Genomic DNA, 24,919 nt, shown 5'->3' on the forward strand with positions numbered 1-24,919 from the left:
CTTCCTGGAGGTGGGGGAATGGAACTCAGTTCCTCAGGACAGATCTGCTGTGGGTAGACCAGGAAGAGGAAGGATTTCATTCTGACCCGCCTAGTGTCCCTTTCTGTCTGTTCTCCGTACTGAAATCTCCCTCCAGCCCCACCAGTCAACAGACAGGTCCGGTGGACAGCGCCCAGGTCTCCCCTCCCTCCTGCCAAGGAGGGGGCTGGACGGGCGATGGACCATGGTGATGCGTTACACTGGGGGGCCCGCACTCGGACGGGGGGCAGCAGGCAGCAGGCTGGGGCCTGGGAGAGCACGTAATGGCGAGGACATAAGAGAAAGACCTGGAGTTGCGGAATGTCCACCCTAGAGAAAAATAGGGAAAGAGACAATATCGGGAAGAAGAAACCCAAAAGGCTAACAGGCCCAAGAAGAGACGTTCATGCTCATTAGTTATTGGGGAGATGCAAATTAGAGCAACAATGCGATGTCACTTTACACCCATTTGGCTCGCAGACATTCAAAAGCTGGAACAGGCCAAGTGCTGGTGGGGCTGCGGGGATTCAGGAGCCTGGAGAGCTGCTGGCGGGAGTGTAGATTTGCAGGCGAGCAATCTGGCACGCCTTAGTCACAGCAAAAAGAGGCACGCTGCTGCCGGGCATCGCTCCTCCTGGGTCCTGGAGAAAGGCTCACTCTCACAAGGCCCTTGGGGGGCGGGCATATGAATGCTCACCTGGAGGGCAGGGAGCCAGGACAGAACAGTAACACACAAGCGATGACACATTGTGGCTCCATATGCAGTCAAAACAACAGACCGGATGCATGCAGGGCAACACAAGTGGATCGCTTACAAGCACGGTGCTGAGGGGGAATTGTTAGAGGCAGGATGGGGCATATAACTGATAGCACGTGTGTGAATTAAAAGTACAGACACACAAAACCCTACAGATTTTGCAAGATGCACACAGAGACACGTATTCACATGAAACACATTGGCATGCTTGCCTATGGAAGGAGGGGCATGCATGGGAGTGTGAGTTGGGACAAAAGAGAGTACATTTTCAAAATAAATAAAGCAAGAGGGTCCCTGCACAGACAAATGATTATAATGTGGCGTGAACTGAAGAATGAAAAATGCAACTGCGCACTGGAGCTGCAAATAAAGGATGTAGGCCCTCTCACCTATAAAGGTGCATTTATTCACTCAAACATGTATCTATTTATTTACGAGTTTATTGGTTCTTCTGGGCCTTGGGCTACAACCCCAGACCCTAGGAAGAGGAACCGGTGAGGACAGACACAGAGGAACCGAGGAAGTCAGAGGCAGGTGTGCAGGGGCCTAGGGAAGGAGTCCAGTGCAGGGGCAGGGAGGAAAGGCTGCCACCCCTGTCCAGGGCTGGGCAGCAGCTTGGTGGGGAGGGAGGGAGGGAGAGAATGGAGGAGGGGGCTGACGTCTGCAAGGCGCTCTCTTGTTGCTCTTCCACAGGGCGACAGACTCATTGCAGCTGCCCGGGCTCAGGTGTGGACACCAGCCGCACGATGGGGCCAGCCTAGCACACAGATGTCAGCACCTGCACCCCCAAGCAGGAAGGCCTGGTCCACTTAGCCGGGGTCCTCCGGGCTGGCAGAAGCTCCGGGTCATGGCCATGCCACTTCCGCGAGATCTCAGTCCTCACCTCCAGGGACAAGGGAGAGGATGTTAGGAAGGTCCCACTGCAGCTTAGCTACTCAACCTCCATGGGACTTAGGGTGCAGGGAGAAGACACGCAGGGGAATCAGGACACAAGGCAGGGAAAGCCATGGTCGGCCACAGGCACTGCCACGTGCAGCCTCTGGAGGACACTGTCCCCTGTGAGTACTTCTTGCCACTCCCTTTAGCTCCTTTCTTGACCTTCTAGCACTGCCTGTGTCTGAGCCCAAGTGAGACATTGTTGGATGCTTGCTTGAGTTCCTGGCCAAATAACCACTCTGTTCTCCCTGAATGACTTAGACTAGCCCCTGCTCTGGGGTTTGATTTTGTGAGTTCGACTCTGGCCACTGTGAATCTGTCCAGAGGACATGATCCCAAGTGGAAGGGGACTCAGAACTCTGTCTGAGGGGCTGCAGTTGAGGGAACTGAAGGGAACTGAAAGAGAAGTAGCCTGGGGTGGGAGGGTGAGACTGGTAGGGCGTCATCTGCATCTTCACAAATTCAAGGGGCTGTCAGGGAGAAGAGGGGGCTGAGAGGTGAGGACCCACTTCACAGAGCTGACCAACCGCTAGGGCTGCAGCGACAGAGCAAAAGGAAGCAGATTTCTGTTCAGTATAAAGATGATCTTACCCACAGCTGTCTGACCACAGAAAGAGCTGTTGGTAGGGAGTAAGCTCCCCAGCACCAGAGGTATGTAACCATCTGGTCTCCAATGCTGCTTCCTGAGACAGATGCTCTCACAACTCTCTGTGGAAACTCCATCCCCAGACCCCAGCAGCCTCGGCCAGGGCTGCTTCTCACCCCTCCTGGGGTCCCCAGGGCCCATGGCGTGTTACACCCACACACTGTGGTCCTGTGTCTGCAACCCAGAGGCCAGATAAGGATGTATGACACTCAGAGAGGCTGGGTTAGGAGTGCAGAGTCGGGGGGAAGGAGCAGTTAGGGACAGAGGTGCCGGGGTTGGGGGGAGCAATACTCCACAGCTAGGGGACGGGGCACATGCAGCCAGGTCTCCAGCAGAGCCCGTGACCTGATCGCACACACAGCAGTGGGGTCTAGGAGTCTGGGCACTGAGATAAATTCTCCCGTCTCTCTCCCTGGAGCAAGGGGAAAATTGGGTGTCTTCTGGGTGGAATTCACTTCTCGTCTGTCTCTGCCGTCTTACCATGTCTCTGCAGGTGTGGCGGCACCGTCTGCTCTGTCTGTTCATGTCTGTTCTCTTTGTGTGTCTTTCATCCTGGTGCTTTCCGTTTCCCCGGCTCTGCCCTGGGTATTTCTTCCGGTCTCTGCGTCTGACTCTATTTGCCTAGGTCCCTGCATGTCTACCTATGACTTTCTCAGTTCCTGTCTCTGTTCCCTCTGACTGTCTCTCTCCCAACTGACATACGCCCTCCCCCACTCTTCCTTATGTTCAAGTTTAGGGACACAGAATTGGGGGGTCCCTTTAGACTCCCCGCCTTGATCCCTCTCCTGATCCCTGAAAGGTCTGCTCCACCTCCTGGTGAGTGGATGGTTGAACTTGGCCCAGCTCAGATGCAGGATGGAGAAAAGATGTTTACAGGAAGCATTCAGGTTCAGCTTGATCCAGAAGCTCAAGACAAACCACCACAAAGGATCACAGCAGTCAAAGTGTGGCCAGAGCTGGAAGGTGGGCTCAATAAATAAGGAGTAGCCTGGAGAGTCACACACCTCTTGGTTGAGGAAGCAGTAGAGGATGGCAACGATGAAGCCCTGTGAGGACAAAGAGGAAGGACCCCATCAGAACACTTTGGCCTGGCCTCAAGCGTCCACAGTTTTTCTACTACCTTTTCCCCATCCACCACAGGCTGTGGCTTGGGCCAGGTCTGTGTTCAAAGGAAATTTAGATACATTCATCACTTACTATGAGCCAGGCAGATGGTCTCATATAATTTTCATAGCAAGCCTGCCAGGGCTGTCTGTTGGCCCCATTTCTCTGACTTTCTTTATTTCTGTATCCCCATAATGAGCACATCACTTGGCATATAATATGGGCTCAGTAAAAGTTGCATAGGTAGAATGGATGGATGAGCGATTAGATGGATGGGTAGACAGGTGCATGGGAAGTTGAATGAATAGAGCCATAGAGGGATAGAAGGAAGATGGACAGATGGAGAGCTGGATAGATGGATGAATAGGAGTAGCCCTCACCCTACCATGATGTCAACCAAGACCTGAGGGCAACAGCACCTCCCTCCTGCCCAAGGACATGGAGGGACAGACTGCCTGTGGCGGCCTCACCTGGAAGGAGCCCAGTCCCAGCTCCAGGGGGAGGCGGATGCCCAGGCCGGCATCGTCGGGCAGGAAGTTGAAGATGATGTAGTGAACTCCAAACAGTGGGATGAGGAGAAGCGTTGACTTGGAGAGACGCCTGCAGGAAAGACAGAACCCAGGCTCCCGAGGCTGGGATCAGAAACCCGGGTGTGCACCCTTCCCTCTCCCACCACCTCCGTGTCCGCCCTGTGCACCAGCCACCTGGGCAGCTCCGCCTCCCCATGGGCTCCCTTGCGTTGGGGCCCTAGATCCTGCTGTTCCCTCTGCCAAGTGCTCTTGTCCCAGGTTATTCCAAAGTCTATGCATCTTTCAAAGTCTAGTTCAAAGATCCCTTCCTCCAGGAAGTCTTTCCTGACCTTCCCTTTAACCCTATCTAGAGAGGATCTCCCTCCCCAGGCTCCCATAGACATTGATCCCAGCACTTGGTCTATCTGGCCTGGTAACTGGCTCTTTGGAGTCCCTGTCCTTCCCATATGGTGGTCCCCTAGCAGGCAGGGACCAGATCTATACTGTCTCTGGGAAAACAGGGAAGAGCACGGGGCCGGGATCACGAATGCCTGCTGGACGAGACAGACCACATTGAGTCCCCCTCCAGCGTCCCCTTAAAACACACACACACACACACACACACACATGCACACACGCACACACATGCCCACACATGCACACACACACGTGCACACACACACATGCACACACGCACACATGTTGTACCAGTACTGAGACTGGGTGTGGAGGCTGCCCTGAGCTGGTTCCAGTTTCCTCAGCAGGATGCGGATGATATTGAGAAAAAGCCCAAAGTTCACCTGAAAAATAGAGGTGTAGGAAGATGGAGGGCAAGCGTTGGGATAGCCCTGGGTGGCCTGAGATGGGGCCCTGCCCCTTTGAGGTCTAGAAACCCCAAATCCCTGAGACACAGGGATGTGCAGGCAGAGGGTCACACAGACTGCCGCTCCAAAATCTGGAGCCTGGAGGCTGGGAGGTCCCACGTGTGAGCCCCGGAGGGCAGAGGGGGCCTCGGGCTCCTCCTCCTCTCCAGTCCTGGGAGCCGGGGGTTCCAGGGTCAGGCCTTGCCACTGGCCTCCAGCCACTTCCAGGCTCTTTCCTGTCACAAGGCAGGTGTCCCCCCTCACTTTGCACAATTGCTAAATTGGGACAAATTTGCACATTTATCAAACCCATGCAAAGCAGTCCTCCCTGCCTCCGGGTTCCAGGTGGCAGGCAGGCTCGGTGGATTTCCCCCCAAAGCCCCAGCATCTCCCAGCAGCGGGACCTGATCTGCAACCAGCACCCAGACTCTTGCAAACCCTGAGCTAGAGGGGCCTGCGTGCAGGTCGAGCCCCGCCCCTGGCTTTACCATGATATTGTGACCCAGAGAGGGCCTCGGAAAATCAGGGGCACAGCAAGGCTGGAACCCAAGTGGCCAGACTCCCAGCTTGGAGTCGTGTTTCCTGCTGTGCACGGCCCCTCGGTGGGTCCAGAGAGGTTGACTGAATAAAACAAAGGAAACTCTCAGGGACTGACCGCAACGGAGAGCACGATGGGCCCTTTGATGATCCACCAGTAGGGGGAGCTGTCGTCCAGGTCCCAGCACCTGGAGAGGACCCGAAGAAGGCGGTGGCTGCAAAGACGCCCACGCACCTCCCCTCTCTCCGCTCTGCCCACCGCCTCCCAGGCGGCCCCTCTCCTGTCTCGGGCATTCACGCCTTCCGGCCTCACCCCCCCCCCCGCCCCCAGCCTTCTTTCCTGTCTCAGCCAGTTGGGTCCCCCTCCCAAAGGGGCGCCCAATCCAGGCTGGGCTCACCCTTGCTCTCCACCTAAATAAATAAACTTCTCTAAAATCGGCCTGCTCGATGCCTCCTTACTGGCCCCAACACGTCCCTTATTCAGGAGCCCCCACCGCCAGGCTCTTGCCCCCTCTGAGCTATCCAGACTGCCAACCCGGCCCCCACCCCCAGCAGAGCCGGGCCCTCCTCCTCCTCCTCCTCCTCTTCCTACTCCTCCTCCCAGCCTGGAGAGCCGCCCGTCCCCGCCCCTGCTGGCCCCGGGGGTCCGCTCAGACTCACGCGATGTCCTCGAAGGCCAGCTTGCAGCCCACCCACGTGCCGGCGAGCAGCATGGGCAGCCCTGTGGGGGCGCAGAGGGGACGGGGAGAGCGGGCTGTGTCCCTGGCTCTGAGATCAGCCCCCACCCACCCCTACCCCGCCACCGCCCCCCACTCGGCACTGCGAAGAGCCCGCTCCCGCACTTGCTGCAGGACCGCAGCGCCCCTTCCCCTCTCTGAGCCCCAGGGTGCCCATTGGTGAGGGGCAAGGGCCGTTGTGTGAGCCCCCTGGGCCTCCGCAGCCCTCCACCTCCCCCCTACGTGTCCAGCCCGGCCGCCCTCCGTGCTCACCCCAGGCAGCAAGAACCAGCCACCAGAAGGCGCTCCTTGAGCTGGGGGAGGTAGAGGCCAGGAGGCAGGTCAGGTAGACGGCTTCTGCCAGCAGCCAGCTGAAGTTGGTCATGGTGGCGAAATGGGAGGCTGCCACGGAGACCTTGCACAGAACCTGGGGGCCAGGACCCCGGCGCTTCAGAGCTATGATGTCCATTGGAGCCCCCACCTCCCTGCGCCACCCCACCCAGACCCAGGACCTCTAGGCCCCTCCTCCTGAGGCTGGGCCCTCCGACCCCTAGGGCAGCCCCAGAGGGGATGTGGTGGCATCTGTGACAGTTAAGAGCACAGATCTGGGATCCAGACAGTCCGAATTCAAATTTACCATCTATTAGCTGTGCAAACCTCCTCATGACTTAGCCTTTCATCTGGAAGAGGGAAAACTTCCAACACCCAGCTCATGTCCTTGTCATAAGGATTAAATGGAAACTGCCTTTGAGTTGCTTCTGTTTGCACTTTCCTTCCGTCCTTCTTGAGCTGCAGTTAATTTCTAGAGCTGTGACTATGGGACATTTTACTCGCACACAGCTGCGTCTTGCAAACACGCGTCTGCACCTGTGCATTCATTCATTCATTCATTCACTGCACGGCCCATTCATGTGACAGGGTGTGCAGGCCCACCTCTGAGCTCAGACAGCCCGGATTTGGTCCCAGCTCTGTGCAGTTGGGTGACCTTGCCAATTGTCCCTCATCTACAAAATGGGATAAAAGTGATACTTTCTCCTTCAAGCTGTTTTGAAGATGAAAGGAGATAATACAGTTGACCCTCAAACAACACAGGTTTGAACTGCATGGGTTCACTTATACACAGATTTTCTTCTGCCTCCGCCACCCCTGAGACAGCAAGACCAACCCCTCCTCTTCTTCCTCCTCCTCCTCAGCCTACTCAACATGAAAATGACAGGATGAAAACCTTTATGATGATCCACTTCCACTTAATGAATAGTAAATATATTTTCTCTTCCTTATGATTTTCTTAATAACATTTTCTTTTCCCTAGCTTACTTTGCTGCAAGAATATAGTATATAAAGCATATAACATATAAAATATGTATTAATCAACCATCTGAGTTATTGGCAAGGCTTCCAGTCAATACTAGGCTATTAGTAGTTAAGTTCTGGGGGAGTCAGAAGTTCTCTGTGGATTTTCAGCTGTGTGGGGGTTGGTGCCCCTAACCCCTGGGTTGTTTAAGGGCCGACTGTTTTATGCAAAGCACTTCGTGCAGTGCCTGGCCCATAACAAGTGCTGATCATATACTATTATTAATTCTTTCATTAATTAACTGAGGTCATTTGTTAGTTTGTTTACTTAATTAGCTGTTCATTTCTGGCTCAGCTTTAGAGGACCTACTAGGTGCTGGGCCTGCCCACCCTGCCCAACTTCCTTTAAATTTTGGTCTCCTCTTACTCCCCTGCCCACCCCAACCCCAGCTCCTCCTGTCTTTGAGACCATGTTCGCCCTGGTCCCTCCATTTGTCATGTCCTCCCTCTTCATCCCCCCCATAGTTGCTCCTACCCAGTGCCAAAGCCACCTCCTCCCTGAAGCCCTCTCTCATTCGCTCCCGGCTCTCAGCTTCCTCCACCTGGGAGTCTCACAATCTGTGTGCAGTCTGTCCCCAGGGCGCTTCGTGAAGGAGGGACCCAGCTCTGCCCAGAGGGACAAGTGCTCGGGGCGGGCGGTATGAAAGGGAAGGACAGGGCTGGGCGTGGTGAAATGTGGTCGTGCGTGGACACGGAATGTGGACTGTGCCCCGTGGGAAAGGGCATGAAGATCTGGGGCCCGTCACAGGTGGGGGCGGGGCGATTTCCTGTTCTGTAACTGGCCCCGGGAGCCTAGGGCAGGGCAGGCACATGGAGGTCTCTAACCCCTGCTGCTCTCCCCCACCCGCCCCTGCCCCTCCCAGGGTTACAGTGGAGAGGTTGCAGTGGTCCGCGCTGCCGCCGTGGAAGAGGGTGGCGTCCTTCAGGAACACGGCTGCTGCCTTGAGGATGAAGGTGGCGAACAGCTGGGTGTGGATGTAGTTCCGGGGGCAGTGCAGCCTCCTGTGGGGGTGGGAGACGTGAGGGCGGGAGGCGAGGTGGGACAGGGCTGCTGCGACAGCGGCCTGGTGAGGCTGGGCTGAGCCGGCAGGAGGTGCGTGGAAGTGAATCGAATCAAGCGGAACTGAATTGGGCTGAACTTGAGGCTTCAGTTTTAGGCTTTCAAGACAGCTGACCAACCACTGCCCCGGGCTCGGTGTAGGTGCAGGAACAGAGAAAAGTGCTAGGGGGACAGAGGCAGAAGTGGCAGGGCAGGGCCAGTGGGACCCTGTGGGTGACCAGAGAGGAGGCTCATCCCCAGGAGACAGAGAACAGCACAGGCCAGATTTCGAAGGCTGGGAGGCCTTAAAAGAGATAATGGTCAGAGGGTTGGAACAGTCCAGAAGAGCTCCGCGTAGGAGGCAAAAGGACTCTTAGATGCAGGTGGGAGCTGGGCTTTGAATTTTGACAGTTGGAAACACACTGAGAAAAAGGAGGCATTCCAAGCAAATAGAATGAGCGCCACATTGCAAAGGTGTGGAGGTAGCAGTGAGTTCTGGTGTGTGAAGAGATACGGGTCTCCGTGTTGGGGAAAAGGGAAGGAAAAGTTAGGCATGCACATGGTGCCTAGATCTAGGAACCTCTTAGCTATCCAGGCAAGGAGTCAGACTTGGTCCTCCAGGCAATAGGGAGCCAATGAAGGTTCTTGAGGTGGTGATGAGGATGGCACACCTGAGAGCAAGCAGGATGGCGATGGCCACCAAGAGGGCTACGGTAGAGATGCTGTGGCCCATGGTGTAGATGATCTTCACTGTGGAGAAGTAAGATTTCTGGGGAGAGTGGAGACAGAAGGCAGTCTCAGCTTCTGGGCTTTCGGGGAAAGGAAGGCTTGGCAATTGAGCAGGTGAAGCCTCTGCGGTTCCGCCCCGACACTCCCCATCAGGGCCGGAGGTGTCTGTGGGTACCATGGAAAGCCCCCCCTGTGCACTGAAGCGTTTGTGTACAGCCTGGCTTCCACCTGGCCTGCTGGAGAGGGAGGGGCGGTGGCAGGGGCAGAGACACTCACTGTGCTCTGGGGTGGGGAGAGGCGGCAGCAGAAACTACATATCCCTGGGGAGTGACAACAGCCCAAGAGGAAATCAGCTTGTTTATCGACATCCAGCTTGCCTGCCGGCTTGGGAACACAACGTCCCCAAATAAAGGAGACAGCCAGGGACAGCTGGGGACAGCCACAGGCAGGCAGGCAGGCAAAAGCTTCCAATGCCCAAGTGTTCAAATCAATCAGAGTGCAGCCTGGCCCCCAGAGACGGAAGGTGACGGCAAGGGAAGGGAGCAGGGGCCCAGGCACTGGCCCCAGTCCCAGCTCTTCTGCGGGACGCAGGCAATCACTGCCCCTCTCTGACTCAGTGCTTTCGTCAGAAAACATGGTCACAGCCAGACCTTTCAGGGCCGAGGGGAGAGAGAAATGGGATGATGGATGTGGAAGCATTGGATGGATGTGCAAAGGCCCTGCTTGATGCAGAAGGGGGGGTGCCGGCTGGGGTTGGGGGTCTGTGCGGTCACGTCTGGGCCGGAGTTCCCCTCACTTGCCCACACCACAGCCATGCACACTGCTCTCAGATTGGGGACCAGGGAAGGGAAAGAGCTTGCCCAGGGCTACCAGGAGCCTGTTTTCTCAGGAACCACTCAAAGCTCCCTGCCCCGGAGGCCTGCCCAGGAAGGAGGCCGTGGCCAGCACATGTCCCACCTGCCGTCTGCCGTCCCTCTCCCTCCAAGCAACTCGGCCCATGTGCCACCCTTGCCCTCTGCTGGAAAGCTGCTGTAATTAGTCATCCAACCTGCCGGCTAGAATGGGAACAGCAGCCCCCACAGTTGTGCAGTCCACCACCCACACAAACACCATGGCTATCCTGCCTCCAAGAGGCCAGGAAACTCTTACCTCCTCAGCCAGCAGCTCCAGGGGCACAGGGCAGGCCACAGGGTAAGGCGGGAAGGGCTCAGACCACCCCGTGATGGTACAATCCCGCCTCACGGTCCCTGGGAGGCAAGCAAGAGGCTGTGATCACAACTCCTTCCCTCTCCCCGGGAGGGGTGGGGACACTGTGGACCATCAAGTAACCCTGGCAGGGTTGGCACAGGCAGTCCCTCTTAGTGGCAGAGACAGGGTGAGCTTCTCTCCAGAGGCCGGGTTCCAGGTCCCGCCTGCCTGGGACGCACTCTGGGGCCCTCCCCTCTGGCCTCAAAAGTGCCATCTGTGAACAGAGAGAATCATTCCCCTGATGGGGCAGGGAGGAGTGAGCTGGGCCACCAGCATCCTAAGGGCAGTGGGGGTAGGGAGGACACCCAGGCCAGGGAGGGGGCACGGAGCAGCCCCGGGCAGCTGGTGGCACCTTGGCATTCGCAGGCCCCGCCCTCCTCCACGCCTCCTGCTATCATCTGGCGAGCACATGCGCCCTGCCCAGCTCTGGGTCCGGCAGGGACAGGTGCCATGGTTAATGCTCATGTTATCCCCAAGTCAAGGTCAAGAAGCAAAAGGTCAGGGTCACACTGGCAGAGGGGAAGTTGGTATTCAAACCCAGCTCTGCCTGCCCCAAAGCCAGTCACGTGTCACCAATTCTGCCACTTCCAGATGAAACCACCTCCCTTCTCTCTGCCACACCCAGGACCCCTCACCTGGCTCTGAGCTGAAGTGAGAGAAGAAATCCGGGCAGGGGAGGGTGACCCACTCTCCAGAGCCTGCCAGCGGCCAGCACAGCAGCCCATCCCAGGTCCTGGGGCACCCTAAGTGGAGAGACGGGCCGGGCAGTCTCAGCCAGGGGCAAAGCTGCTCCCACATGCTGAGGCTGCAGAAGGCAATGGGTTGGAGAAGCCGCACCTCCCGCCCAAGCCCGTACCCACGGTGGCGTTGGGCATCCCCTCTGCTGCTCGCAGACAGGCGCTCTCGTCCTCTCTCAACCGCGTGATGACGTCGCATTCTGGGTGCACGTGGCCCAGTGCCTGCAGGAAGGAGTTGGCGGGGTGAGCCAGGCCAAGGTGCTCCTTCTGGGCTCTCTGGGGCATGTAGCCCGAGAACAGAGGCCAAGCTTGGTTCGAGCCTGTGCCCCTGATCCTAAGCACAGGCCTGTGTCCCAGTGTGTACCGGTGTGCGTGTGATGGATGTCCAGGTGTAGGGATGGATGGAAGGGAGGAAAGAGGGAAGGAAGGAAGCTTCCCCTTTCCATCTCATGGAAGCAAGTTCTGAGACACACCGAACAAAGTGCTTCAGAAGATCTTCCAGAAATGGCCAACTCCATCCTCGTAGTGGCCTTTCCTCCCTCCCTCCACTGCTCTTTGCTCTGCCATCCTGCTCCCTAGAAATGATTCTGCATAAACTACCTTGGGGGCTTGGAATGATGGCCCCCAAAGATGCCCACGTCCCAGTCTCTGGATTTCGTGAATATGCTCCCTTACATGGCAAAAGGACTTTGCAGATGAGGTTAAGTTACGGGTTTTGAGGAGAGAGATCAGCCTTATTATGATGGGAAGGGGAGAGGGAGCCTGAGATTCAGAGATGCCACACGGCTACACTGCTGGCGTTGAAGAGGGAGGCTGGGGCCACAAGCCAAGGAACATGCAGGGAAATGGACTCTCCTCTCCAGCCTCCAGAAGGGATGAAGCTCTGCCAACACCTTGACTCTAGCCCATAGGAAACCATTTTGGACTTCTGACCTTTGTCATGGGTTCTGCTTTCAGGGCTACTCAAGGAAGAATGTGTGAGCAAATGGGCAGATTAGTAAGTGAGAGAGGACATGGACACACACGAGTATACAAATGAGGCAAAGGAGCGAATGAATGTGGATGCATAGATGAATGAATGAATGCGTGGATGGGTGACTGCCTGGCTGGTGGCTGGCAGCATGGATGAGTCTACACACAGGCAGACAGATGAATATGTGGATGGGTGTGTGGGGTGGGCTGGAAGCTCGGCTGGAGGCCTGGTGCATGAGTGGGGTGCCGTGGAAAGATGGACGGGGGCCTGTGGACAGGTGGAGGGATGCAAGGATCATGGCCTGCGTGTGTGATTGCACAAGCACGAAGCTTGCAGTTTTAGGAGCTCCCCAAACTTGGTGCTGCCCAGTGGCCACAAGGAATGGTCTCTGAAAGCTGGAAAATCAGTTGTTTTTATGGAAATCTTCTAGCAGTATTTCTGAAAGTGTACCCCCAGAACCAACTGGATATCAACTGAATTGGAGCCAGGGATATGCTGAGATCTTTGGTGGATCCAGGACTTTGCATTTCGACAAGTTCTCCGGGGAGCTGGTAGTCACCTGCAGGAATTCCTAACACCTCTCCCTCCCACTGCCCTAGGCTGGAGGAAAACTAAATCCAGTCGTGGACAGGCAGAGCCTGAGTGTATAAGTGTTGGGGAAGCCAGTTTTATAAAACATGCTCCCTGCACTGTGGACCGGGTCTACAACACACACATTTTTGTACAACATGCACAACCAGCGTGGACTTCTATTCTCCACGTTTCTTTCACGGGGAGGAGTGGCTGGGGGCAGGGGAAGGCCTGGTCCTAAGGGCCCCATGCAAACTGGGATCAGAGGCGGGACAGGCACTGCGGGGGAGTGGCCTTCTCACAGGGACTGGGGAGATGGCGTTTGAGCTGGACCTGAGGACAAAGGAGCATTTTGAAACAACAACACACACACACACACACATGCACGTACACACAGAGCATGGTGGGGACTCCACCTGCTCCTGGGGGAGACTCCACGGCCCTGGACCAAGCCCTGGCCTCGCTGCCTGTGACGCCACTCATCCCAACATCTATGGGGACAGAGCCCACGCCGGGAGACAAGGATTTCGTTCTAGCTCTGGCACCAGCACCTTCTAGTCACTGATCACCACCTGGTCTCAGGTCCCCTCCTAAAAATAAAGCTTTACGGTAGGGTGCACAGGGCTGAGAGGGAGGGCACCTGCAGTGCACCCCTCGGCCCAGATCCTGGCAAGTTTGATCCACTCGGTGCACAGCGCTCTTTTTGCAAGAGACAAGTGAGGCACAGGAAGGGTGGGGAACTCGCCCGTGGTCACCCAGCTAGTTTCGTGGTTCCAGGATTCCAGCCCAAAGCCTGCGAGCCTAGAGTCAGGTGCCACAAGTGCTTCGGAGGCGGGCAGCTCCCCAGCAAGGCGGCGGAGGAAGGAGGAGATTTCAGTCCGCCCAGCCCCGAGGAGCACCCCGCCAGGCAGGGCTTCCCACCCAGCACCTGCGACTCCCCTCCCGGCCCCTGCTGCCACGTGCAGCGGCCTCCTGGGAAATATGCCGGTGACTGTAGCACATTCGGGGAGGACACTCTGTCCTGGTGCCCCACGCCCCGGCATTCCAGGCCACCGAGCTGCCCCAACCCTCAGGCATCGTGACAGGGAGAGTCCCCTAAATGCTGGAGCAGGAGCAGCTGGTCTCTACCAACCACTCAGGCCCCACTCTGTCCCCGGCCACACACCAGTCAAAGGAAACCACGGAGTTGGAGTGTGGCCCAGGCAGCGCTGGGGCTGGGGGGCTGCTGAGGGAGCCTCACGCAGCAGCGTGTGCAGGCACCAGGCACCCACGGCCTGGAGAAACAGCAGACTCGCGGTGTGAACGGGGGCTCTGGCATTGCCTCCCCAGTTCTCAGGCACTGTCTCGGGGCAGACAGAGTCTCCCTGGGTCCCAGAGAGTATGGTCAGGCCCTGGGACAAGCACCAGGTGGCGAGCTCAGTTCAGCCCCAGGAAGGAAGTGTTGGAGCTGCCAGGGTCAGAGCAGACGGAGCAGGGAGGAGCAATGAGGGAGGGAGGCCCATGATCTGTCCTCCCAGCCACCGCCTGTCACCTGCGCTGGGACAGGGAAGTGGCGTCTCCACCAGGCGCCCATGGGCCCTGTGGCTCCCGAGTGTAGAGCCCGGTAGGAGAGGCAGGAGGGTCTACGCCAGGTACTCACGGAGGGGACCCGGCTCAGCACGCAAAGGATGCAGGCACCCCACACCCGGCCGTCCATGCTGGGGCTCAGCGGCTCCCTCCAATAGCTCCCAGCTTCAGTGCGCCCTGCCTCTGCCCTCCCCACTGTCCCCCGACACTGACACTGCCACCACACCGTCTGCCCCCCCTTCCTAGGTGGCTGTTTGCGTAGGCAGGAGCCGGCAAAGGGGACACGACCCGCTGAATATTCACCAGGACTACAGGACACCGTGCCCAGCTCGGCCCTGGGCCTGGGGGTGCCTCCGTGTCCCCAGCAGGGAGGAGCTGAGTCCCCTCCTCACCCCCTTCACTCTGTCTACACGTCTGCTTGCATGTCTGTCCTGAGAGCAAGACCCCAGCCACAGGACGCTGCTTGCTCCAGTTGGTCAACATTCTTTGCCGAGCCCAGCTCTCCGAGAGTGACCCCTCAGAATGAAGGGACTTTAGAGAACAGGAAGGGGACCTGGGCCTGCGCTCAGGGAGCCCCCAGGTTGGCCGGTGTGCCCACTGTCACCCACAGGGCTGGAGGGTGACCTCAGGGCTGTGGGGACTCCACAAGGCGGGTGGGGTGTCAGCGGGGCTGGAGGGCTGGGATGAGCTTAGAAAAGGAAACGTGATCGCCAAACGCCAGCGTGGGGTGGCCAAGAATGTGTCACATAAGCAAAACCTGGTCTCTCCACCTGGCAAGGACACCAGCCTGGATGGTGAGGCCAAGTCTCTCAAACATCACGGCTCTGGGGGCTGTCACAGTCCCTCCAGAAGTCCTCAGGACAAAGGGGAAAATAAGGCTGACTTGAAGCCTTGTTTGTAAAGGGATTCATGGCCAGACCGTCTCGGACAGTGGGGAGACAATTGTCATCAGCAGCAGAAATGAGAGGACTTGCACAGCCACTCAAATTACTGGAACACTCATTGCCTGGCCATTTTTTATCATGGTTTTTTACTTTAAAGCGCAGGATCTCAACTGGCCAGGCTAAAGACAGCATTCTAAATTCCCCCGAACCTTGCACAGCACTTTGGACTTTGAAAGCAGGTTTTGTCTTTGAAAGCCCTGAATGTCCAGCAGCTGATACGTCCCCATGTTTGCGTGCAGCCCCCCCCCATCCCCAGAGGATGCCGGGGACACCAGACATGTTTACGACCTGACCCGCGTCATGAATGTTGAAGGCCCCTTGTCCCTGCCACATCTGGATTCAGGAATCGTTTTACATCAGCAGGGCTTTATTTTTCCATTTGTACTCACTGTCAACACAACATTGAAGAAAAACATTTTGAAAAGAAAACATGAGGTCCTCCCCCAAGCTCCAAGCCCCCTGCCACCCCTTGTACAAGTGTTTTCGTGAGTGGAACGGTGACATCAGACGGTGGCACACCACACTGAGCGTGGCACGTTGTGCAGGGTGAAGCGGAGCTCCTCCTCGCTTGGCCGAGTGGGTGAGGATCACAGGTTGGAAGAGCACACTGCTGGAAAGGCATAACTTAGAGGGAAAGCTAGAACCTTCTGTCCCTCAGCTACAAAGAGGCAACAGGAAAACACATTACAATTAATCTCCATCGATAATTAGCATCAATATCATTAGCATTAATGATGGTTAATAATTGATGTTGATGGAGATAATTAACAGTTATTATCTGAACTATTGGTTCTTAACAGGGAGCAATTTTGTCCCCCTAGGGACATTTGGCAGTGTCTTAGAGACATGGTCACAACCAGGACTTGGGAGTGTGCAAGAGAGGTGGGAGGTGCTACTGGTGTCTAACGGGAAGAGACCACCACGGGTGCTGTCCAGCATCCTACAATGCACAGGACGGACCTCTGCAGCCATAGGAAGGATAATCCAGTCCCAAAGGTCAGTAAGTAGAGCCAAGGTCGGGAAACCCAGCTCTAATGGCCAAAGTTCCCCAAGGATCCCCCCGAGCCTGTTGCTTCACGAAGCTCCCTTCTCTAGCAATTGCCCCCACGCCCATGTGCCTGGCCACCCCACGTCCCGTGCAGACACCCACACCCACATCCGGCCCTTCAGCTCGGGTTTCAGGGAGGGTGGGGGTGACAGAGGTGCCCAAGTGGGGGCTGTGCTTTTGCCCAGACCCTGCACTCTCACCCCGGCTGGCCAGCTCTGAGGAGCAGGAGCCTCCAGGCAACATCCCCATAGACCCTGAATCGGGGTTTGGCTGGGCCAAAGTGTCCAGTGACAAGTCTTGGCACTTGTGACACCAAGTACAAATGAGATCAGAGTTCAAATTCTGCCTCCACCACTTGCTGGCTGTCATAGGTTGGCCAAGTTCTTTAACTTTTCTGAGCCTCAGTTTCCCCATCTGAAAAATAGGGGTGATACTAGTTCCTTCCTAGTAGAGCTGGGACAAGAAAGGGCATGTCCTGTATAGAACCTCACACAGAGCCTACCTCAGTTGGACAGTCATTAATGGTAGCATGTAATAAGGATCAACTATCAGCAAATAAGTTTAGAACAACTGATTCTTTGCATAGAAAAAACAAGATTAGATTTCTAGCTCACATTTACAAAACATAAGTTCCAGATTTAAAATCCTAACAATAAAACAACAAAATAATAAGATTCTTTAAAAAAAATGGGAATTTGTTTTATGACCTTAGAATAAAGGAAACTTTCTTATTTTTTTAAAAAAAAGAAAACCATATGGCCGGGTGCTGTGGCTCACGCCTGTAATCCTAGCTCTTGGGAGGCCGAGGCGGGCGGATTGCTCAAGGTCAGGAGTTCAAAACCAGCCTGATCACACAGCAGGTGTTAAGATAGAAAAAAAAAAAAAAAAAACAAAACCAGCCTGAGCAAGAGCGAGACCCCGTCTCTACTATAAATAGAAATAAATTAATTGGCCAACTGATATATATATAAAAAATTAGCCAGGCATGGTGGCGCATGCCTGTAGTCCCAGCTACTCGGGAGGCTGAGGCAGGAGGATTGCTTAAGATCAGGAGTTTGAGGTTGCTGTGAGCTAGGCTGACGCCACGGCACTCACTCTACCCTGGACAACAAAGTGAGACTCTGTCTCAAAAAAAAAAAAAAAAAAACAGAAAACCATAAAGGAAAAATCAATATTTGACCACAATCAATATTTTAAAAATGTATACTTAAGAAAGGATACCACAAATGAAAACTAAAAGCAAGCTACAAACTGAAAGAGATATTTGTGACCAATACTGACAAAGAAATGCATAGTACCAAAAATACATTTTAAAAAATACATACAAATCAATAATAAAGAGGAAAATAACTCCATAGAAAGTGGGCAAAGGATATAAACAAGTGATTCAGAAAAGAAGTAAAATGTATGGGCCAATAAACAGATGAAGAGATGCTCAACATTACTAATACTCAAAAAAAATGAAAACTAAAATAACAATAAGTTACCCATTTTCAACTGGCATATTGCCTAAGACTTTAATGTGTGATAATATAATGTTTGGAAGATAATGTGGGGAAATGGGAACATTCACACAGTGCAGATGGGAGTAAATATTATACACCCATTTTGAAAAATAATTTGGTATGATCTACTGAATCTGTAAATGAAGGTACCCTATAAACCAGGAATTCCACTTCTGGGTATTTGCTTCCCAAGGGTGGTATTATTTATAACATGCTGTAAAAACCAGAAAACAACACAACCGTCCAATGATAAGGGCATAGCTAAACAAAATGTGATCTGTCCATACGATGGAATACGACAGAGCAGTTCAGAACTATGAACAAAATATGTTTGTACAAGGGGACTTCAAAAAGTACATGGAAATATGGAATTAAAAAATTAAAATTAAAAATGTAAACTTCATTTTTCAACATGACCCCATCAAGTTCAAGGCTCTTTTGTAAGTGATGATACCAGCCATTCAGTCTATCCCTAAGGAACAGAGGATCTATGGGAATTTAACATGGCAATATAGTGTTTTTTACATTATTACCCAAAGAAAAAAATGCATGCTTTTTAAATCTTTTTTTGAGATTAGGAAATAAAAAGGAGCCAAATCATGACTGTAAGGTAGATGCCTAATGATTTCCCATTAAAACACGCACAAAATTTCCCTCTTTTGATGAGAGGAATGAGCAGTAGCATTGTCGCAGTGGAGAAGGACTCTGTGATGAAGACTTCCCGGGCCTTTTTCTGCTAACGCTTTGGCTAACTATCTCAAAACACTCTCATAATAAGCAAATGTTATCATTCTTTGGCCCTCCAGAAAGTCAACATGCAAAATGCCTTAACCATCCCAAAAAACTGTTGCCATGACCTTGCTCTTGACCAGGCTCCTTTTGCTTTGACTAGACCACTCCCACCTCTTGGTAGCCATCACTTTGATTGTGCTTTGCCTTCAGGATTGTACTGCTATAGCCATATTTCATCTTTTGTTACAACTTTTCAAAGAAATGCTTCAGGATCTTGATCCCACTTGTTTAAACTTCCCATTGAAAGCTGTGCTCTTTTCTGCAACTAATCTGGGTGCCATGGTTTTGGCATTCATCGAGTGGGAAGTTTTCTCAAATTTAATTTTTCAGTCAGAATTGTGTAAGCTGAACACAGTGAAATGTCTGTGGTGTTGGTTATTGTTTCTGCTGTTCATCATCAGTCCTCTTCAATTAGGACATGAAAAAGATTAATTTTTTCCTTACAAATTGACATGGATGGTCTGCTTCTATGGGCTTCATTTTCAACATCATCTCATCCCTTCTTAAAACAAGTTATGTGACCGGACATAGTGGCTCACGCCTATAATACCAACACTTTGAAAGGCTGAGCCCAGGAGTTAGAGACCAGCCTGGGCAACATAGAGCAACCCATTTCTACAAAAATAAAAGCTTAGCTGGGGTGCATTGGCATATATCTGTAGTCCCGGCTTCTTGGGAGGATCACTTGAGCTGGGGAGTTCAAGGCTGCAATGAGCTGTGATCATGCCACTGCACTCCAGCCTGGGCGACAGAATGAGACCAAGTCTTTAAAAAAAAAAAAATTTAGCCATTTGTAAACTGCTGATTTCTTTGAGACATTATCCCTATAAACTTTTCCTAAAGCATCAATTATTTCATCATTCTTCCACCCAAGCTTCACCATAAATTTGATGTTTGTTCTTACTTCAATTATAGCAGAATTTATGTTGCTCTGGATAAAGAACAACTGGAATGGCATAGGCAAAAAATTCTCAAAACTCGCATATGGCTAAAAATAGTTTGTGCTCTGACTAGCCCAAGTGGAAAGAACTTGTAACATACAGGGCATGAATACATAAGAGCAATGCCTTAGTAGTGGGATGGCATTAGCCTTAGAATAAGGTTGCTCTGATATAGCACATCTTATATTTTCCTGGTTAGAGCTGGAACCCATACTACTAAGTGAAGTATCCCAAGAATGGAAAAACAAGCACCAGATATATTCTCCAGCAAACTGGTATTAACTGAGTAGCACCTAAGTGGATACATAGGTGCTACAGTAATAGGGTATTGGGCAGGTGGGAGGGGGGAGGGGGGCGGGTATATACATACATAATGAGTGAGATGTGCACCATCTGGGGGATGGTCATGATGGAGACTCAGACTTTTGGGGGGAGGGGGGGAAATGGGCATTTATTGAAACCTTAAAATCTGTACCCCCATAATATGCCAAAATAAAAAAAAATTAAAAAAAAAAAAAAAAAAAAGAATAAGGTTGCTCTTAACCCATTCTAGCAAAGCTTAAGTTCAAACCTAAAATGGGTCCACAACGTAACTGCACTAGAAAAAAATCCAACACCACTTAAATAAATAAAACAAAATCCAAAAACCACCAATGTAAATTCACAATGTCTGACATCCAATAAAAATTACCAAGATTGCAAAGAAGTAGGAAAGTATAATCCATAACCAGGAGGAAGATCAATAAATAGAAACAGACCTGGGTGTGACAAGATGATGGAACTAGTCAATGAAGATGTTAAAAGTTATTAAAAATATGCTCCCTATGTTTTAAAAAGAGTAAATCATGGTATAATGAGTAGAGAAGAAAGCTATTTTCAAAAGACCCAAATTCAACTTATGAAAACAAACAATACAATATCTAAAATGAAAAAAATATATATTGGTTACAATTAACAGCAGATTAGGCACTGCAGAATGAAGAGCAGTGAAATTGAAAATATCTCAATATATACTATCTAGAATGAAACACAAAGAGAAAAAAAGAATGGATAAAAATAGGAAAAACATACTTGTAAAAACAAACAGAATGTAAGTTAATTATGGTAAAATATCAAGCGATCTAACAAACAGGTAACTGGAGTCACAGAAGGAGGGAGAAGTTCAGAAAAATATGTGAAGACAAAAATGACTAAAGATTTACAAATGGAAAATACATATCTACATATCCAAGAAGTTCAATGAACATCAAGCAGAATAAACAAATAAACAAAAAACACTTCAAGGCACATGGTAATTAAATCACTAAAAACCAGTGATAGAAAAATCTGATCAGGAACCAAAGGGGAAAAGACACATTGTGTATGGCCAAGGAAAGGTAGGAATTATTGCAGATTCTCATCAGAAACTACACAAGTCAGAAGACAGTAGGGAGATATCTTTAAAGTACTGAAAGAAAAAATCTTTCAAGCTATATCTCTTTGTTAGTGAAAATATCTTTCAAATATGAGGGCAAAATACAGACTTTTAAAGGGAAACCAAAGATGAGAAATCATTGCCAGCAGAGTTACCCTACAAGAAATGCTAAAGGAAGTTTTCCAAAAATTGTTAAAGTAAAATGAGAATAGAAGGAAATTTTGAACTACACTAAGGAATGAAAGGCACTAGACCTGGTAAATAAGAGGGTGAAAATAAAAGATTATTTTTCTCTTTTTATGCTCTTTAGAAGTTAATTGACTCATATGAATATAGATGCAAAAATCCTCAACAAAACATAGCAAAACAAATTCAACAGTATATTGAGAGGATTATACACTATGGCCAAGTGGAATTTTTCCATATATACTTTTACCACGATTGTTAAAATGGAAAAAAAGAGATGATTGCTTAAAGCAAAACTAATAGTTGTACATTGTGGTGTTTGTGACTATGTAGAAGTAAAATGTATGAAAGCAATAGCAAAAAGAATTGGAGGAGGAAAACGAAAGTGTATTGTTGTAAAGTTTTTATTCTATATGAAGCAATATAATATAGTTCGAAGGTAGATCGTTATAAGTTAAAGACATATATCATAAACCCTTGAGGTTCCACTTTTAACAAAATAAAAACAAGCAGATATGATTAATTAGTCAATAGTGGAGGTAAAATAAAATAGTGGAGGTAAAATGACTAATAAATAAACAAAGGAAAAGAAGAAAGATAAAACAAAGTGTAGATGGGACAAATATAAAGCAAATAGCAAAATTGTAGGCTTAAACCAACAAAATCAATGAATAAATTAAATGTAAATTACTGATTAGCCCAATTAACAAGATTATCAGATTGAAAAAAAATTAGGATCCAACTATATGCCACCTACAAGAAATCCACTTTATAGCTAAGTAGGAATGCAAAAAAGAAAAGAGGGGAAAAAAAGAAAAAAAAAGAAATCCACTTTAAATATAAAGCACAGATAGGTTAAAGCTTAAAGGAAATAGATATACCATAAAAACAGTAGCTGAAAGAAAGCTAGAGTGACTATGTTAATATGAGACAAAATAAAGTTCAGAACAAGGAATAATAGTAGCAGGGATAAATATGGACATTTCATAATGACAAAAGGATCAACCCATCAAGAAGACATAACAATCTTAAATGTGTGTGCACTTAATAACAACATTTTAAAATGCATAAAGAAAGCACAGAAAGAATTTTTTAAAAGAAATGGACAAATCTGAAATTATGGTCTGAGGTTTCAACACTCCTTTCTGAGTAATTAATAAAGCAAATAGATGAAAATTCAGTAAGACTCTACAAGCAATGCCTCCCCAGTAGCAATGAGCACACCTATTAATAGTTCCCAGATCTTGATGTCTAATGCCATTCTATAATAAAAGGAACAAGGGATCCTTGAAAAAATGGCTGATTTTAGGGCTGTGGCAGGAAATACACAAGATGAGTATGGAGCATCTTGCAGTGCCAGGAAGCAAGGAAGCACTCAAAAGTTCCGCAGTGGTGGCATCTTGTCAAAGGGGACCCAGGAGCCAACAGGAAGAACTCCCAATTGTCCCAAAGCTGGGACAATTTGAGCAATAAAATTAGTAAGATAATACTGGAGTATAACCCAAACTATCAAATATATGTATATCCATGAGTCTAGGCTTATGTGAATAAATAATTGAATAAATAAATAAAAGGGGAGAATAGACACATTTCTTGTGCAGAAGATTTCTAAATAATTTATTTAGCTACTCCAACCTCAGAAAGGTGGAGTGTAACTCCCCACCCCTTAAGTGTGGGCTGCCCTTGCCACTTTCCTTCCAAAGAGTACACAGTATGGGACGGGGGGAAAATAACGTCACAATGGAGAAAATTTACCAGCACTCTATCAGCTAGGTAATCAAAGTTAATATCAGCAATGATAAAGTATATTGACGGTGTGTACTCTTGACATGGTACGATAAGAATGGAACTTTCTCCCAAAACTCCATAAATCTAACCATGAGGAAAACATCGGACAAATCCCATTTGTCTCAGTCTATCTGAGTTGCCACAACAAAAATGCCATAGACTGGGTGGTTTTAACAATAAACATTTATTCCTCACAATTGTGGAAGCTGAGAAGTCCAAGATCAAGCTGTTGGCAGATTCACTGTCGGGTGGGGTCCTCTTCCTGGTTTGTGGACAGCTGTCTTTTCCCTGTGTCCTCACCAGAGAGCCCTCTGAGGTCTCTTTCATAAGGACACTAATCCCATTCAGGAGGGCTCCACCCTCCTCACCTAATCACCTCTCCAAGGCCCTATCTCCTAATATTGTGTTTCCCCCAAAATAAGACAGGTTCTTATATTTATTTTTCCTCAAGAAGACACCCCAGGGCTTATTTTCAGGGCATGTGTTATTTGTTTTAAGTACAGTACAACAATCTACACTTATTCAAATATAGTTAAGTCGTCTTCTTCTGGAACATCATCATAACTCTCCAAACCCCGAATTCCATCCTGAATTTCTTGCGACTCTATTTCCTTTAGAACCATTGGCCCCAATCTCTCATGTCGAGCACTAGAGCTCTCATGGGGCAGATGAGAAGGGCTGCTCATCTTGTTTCTCGACGAAATGCATGGGTTGTGCAGATGCGCTGCGTAGCCACGCCCATCACTAGGTCTTATTTTCGGGGTAGAGCTTATATTGCGCAAATGCTTAGAAATCCTGCTAGGGCTTATTTTATGGATAGGTCTTATTTTCGAGGAAACATGTTATCATCAGATTGGGGGCAGGGTGTGTACACATGAATTTTGGGGTATCACATTCAGTCCCCAGCGCCATTAGAGGATCATTGTACAAAATGCCAGACCAACACTCCTCCAAACTGTCAGGGTCATCAAAAACAAGGAAAATCTGAAAAACTGTCACAGCCAACAGGAAACTGAGAAGACCTGATGACTAAGTGTAATATGGTGCCCTGGATGGATCCTGGGACAGAAAAAGGGCATTCCATGAAAATAAGGAAATTTGAATAAAGTATAGACTTTAATTAATAATAATGTATCAATATTGGTTCATTCATTGTGACAAATGTACCATACTAATATAAGACGTTAAAAATAGGGGAAACTGGGTTTGGGGTATATGAGAACTCTCTGTACTATCTTTGCAACTTTTCTGTAAATCTGAAACTATGCTAAAATTAAAAGTTTGCCTTAAAAAATAAGTAAGGTGACCAGGCATGGGGGCTCACACCTGCAATCCTAGCACTTTGGGAGGCCAAGGCAGGAGGATCCCTTGAGTCCAGGAGTTTGAGATAAGCTTGAGCAACATAGTAAGACTCTATCTCTACAAAAAAATATATAGAAAAACCAGATAAAGACATTCCAAGGGAAGAAAATTGCAGACTATTATCTCTTAAAAACATACACCCCTCCCCACCTTCCCCCAAAAAACCTTAACAAAGTACTAGCAACTCAAATTCAGAAATATATAAAAAGGATACGGGAGTTCATCCCAGAAAGGCGAAGCTGGTTCAAAACCTAAAATCCAGTGAGTATAATTCACCTTATTAACAAACTAAAGAGGCCGGGCGCGGTAGCTCACGCCTGTAATCCTAGCTCTCTGGGAGGCCGAGGCGGGCGGATTGCTCAAGGTCAGGAGTTCAAAACCAGCCTGAGCAAGAGCGAGACCCCGTCTCTACTATAAATAGAAAGAAATTAATTGGCCAACTAATATATATAGAAAAAATTAGCCAGGCATGGTGGCGCATGCCTGTAGTCCCAGCTACTCGGGAGGCTGAGGCAGAAGAATTGCTTGAGCCCAGGAGTTTGAGGTTGCTGTGAGCTAGGCTGACGCCATGGCACTCACTCTAGCCTGGGCAACAAAGCTGAGACTCTGTCTCAAAAAAAAAAAAAAAAAAAAAAAAA

The 24,919-nt window shown here is 50.2% G+C and overlaps 1 protein-coding gene across 1 annotated transcript; it reads right to left on the bottom strand.

Moving 5' to 3' along the window:
* Window positions 1-1,210: 1,210 nt before the first annotated feature.
* On the bottom strand, window positions 1,211-11,477 carry GHRHR (growth hormone releasing hormone receptor). Its single transcript, XM_012735850.2, is given in 11 exon segments — window positions 1,211-1,658; window positions 3,362-3,403; window positions 3,932-4,061; window positions 4,679-4,770; window positions 5,489-5,558; window positions 6,031-6,091; window positions 6,360-6,513; window positions 8,309-8,441; window positions 9,150-9,247; window positions 10,357-10,517; window positions 11,312-11,477. Coding segments are annotated over 11 exon segments (1,233 nt in total). The 3' UTR covers window positions 1,211-1,532.
* Between the last annotated feature and the right edge of the window lie 13,442 nt (window positions 11,478-24,919).

The sequence above is a fragment of the Microcebus murinus genome, chromosome 9 (genome assembly GCF_040939455.1).
Source record: "Microcebus murinus isolate Inina chromosome 9, M.murinus_Inina_mat1.0, whole genome shotgun sequence".
Taxonomy (NCBI): Eukaryota; Metazoa; Chordata; class Mammalia; order Primates; family Cheirogaleidae; genus Microcebus; species Microcebus murinus.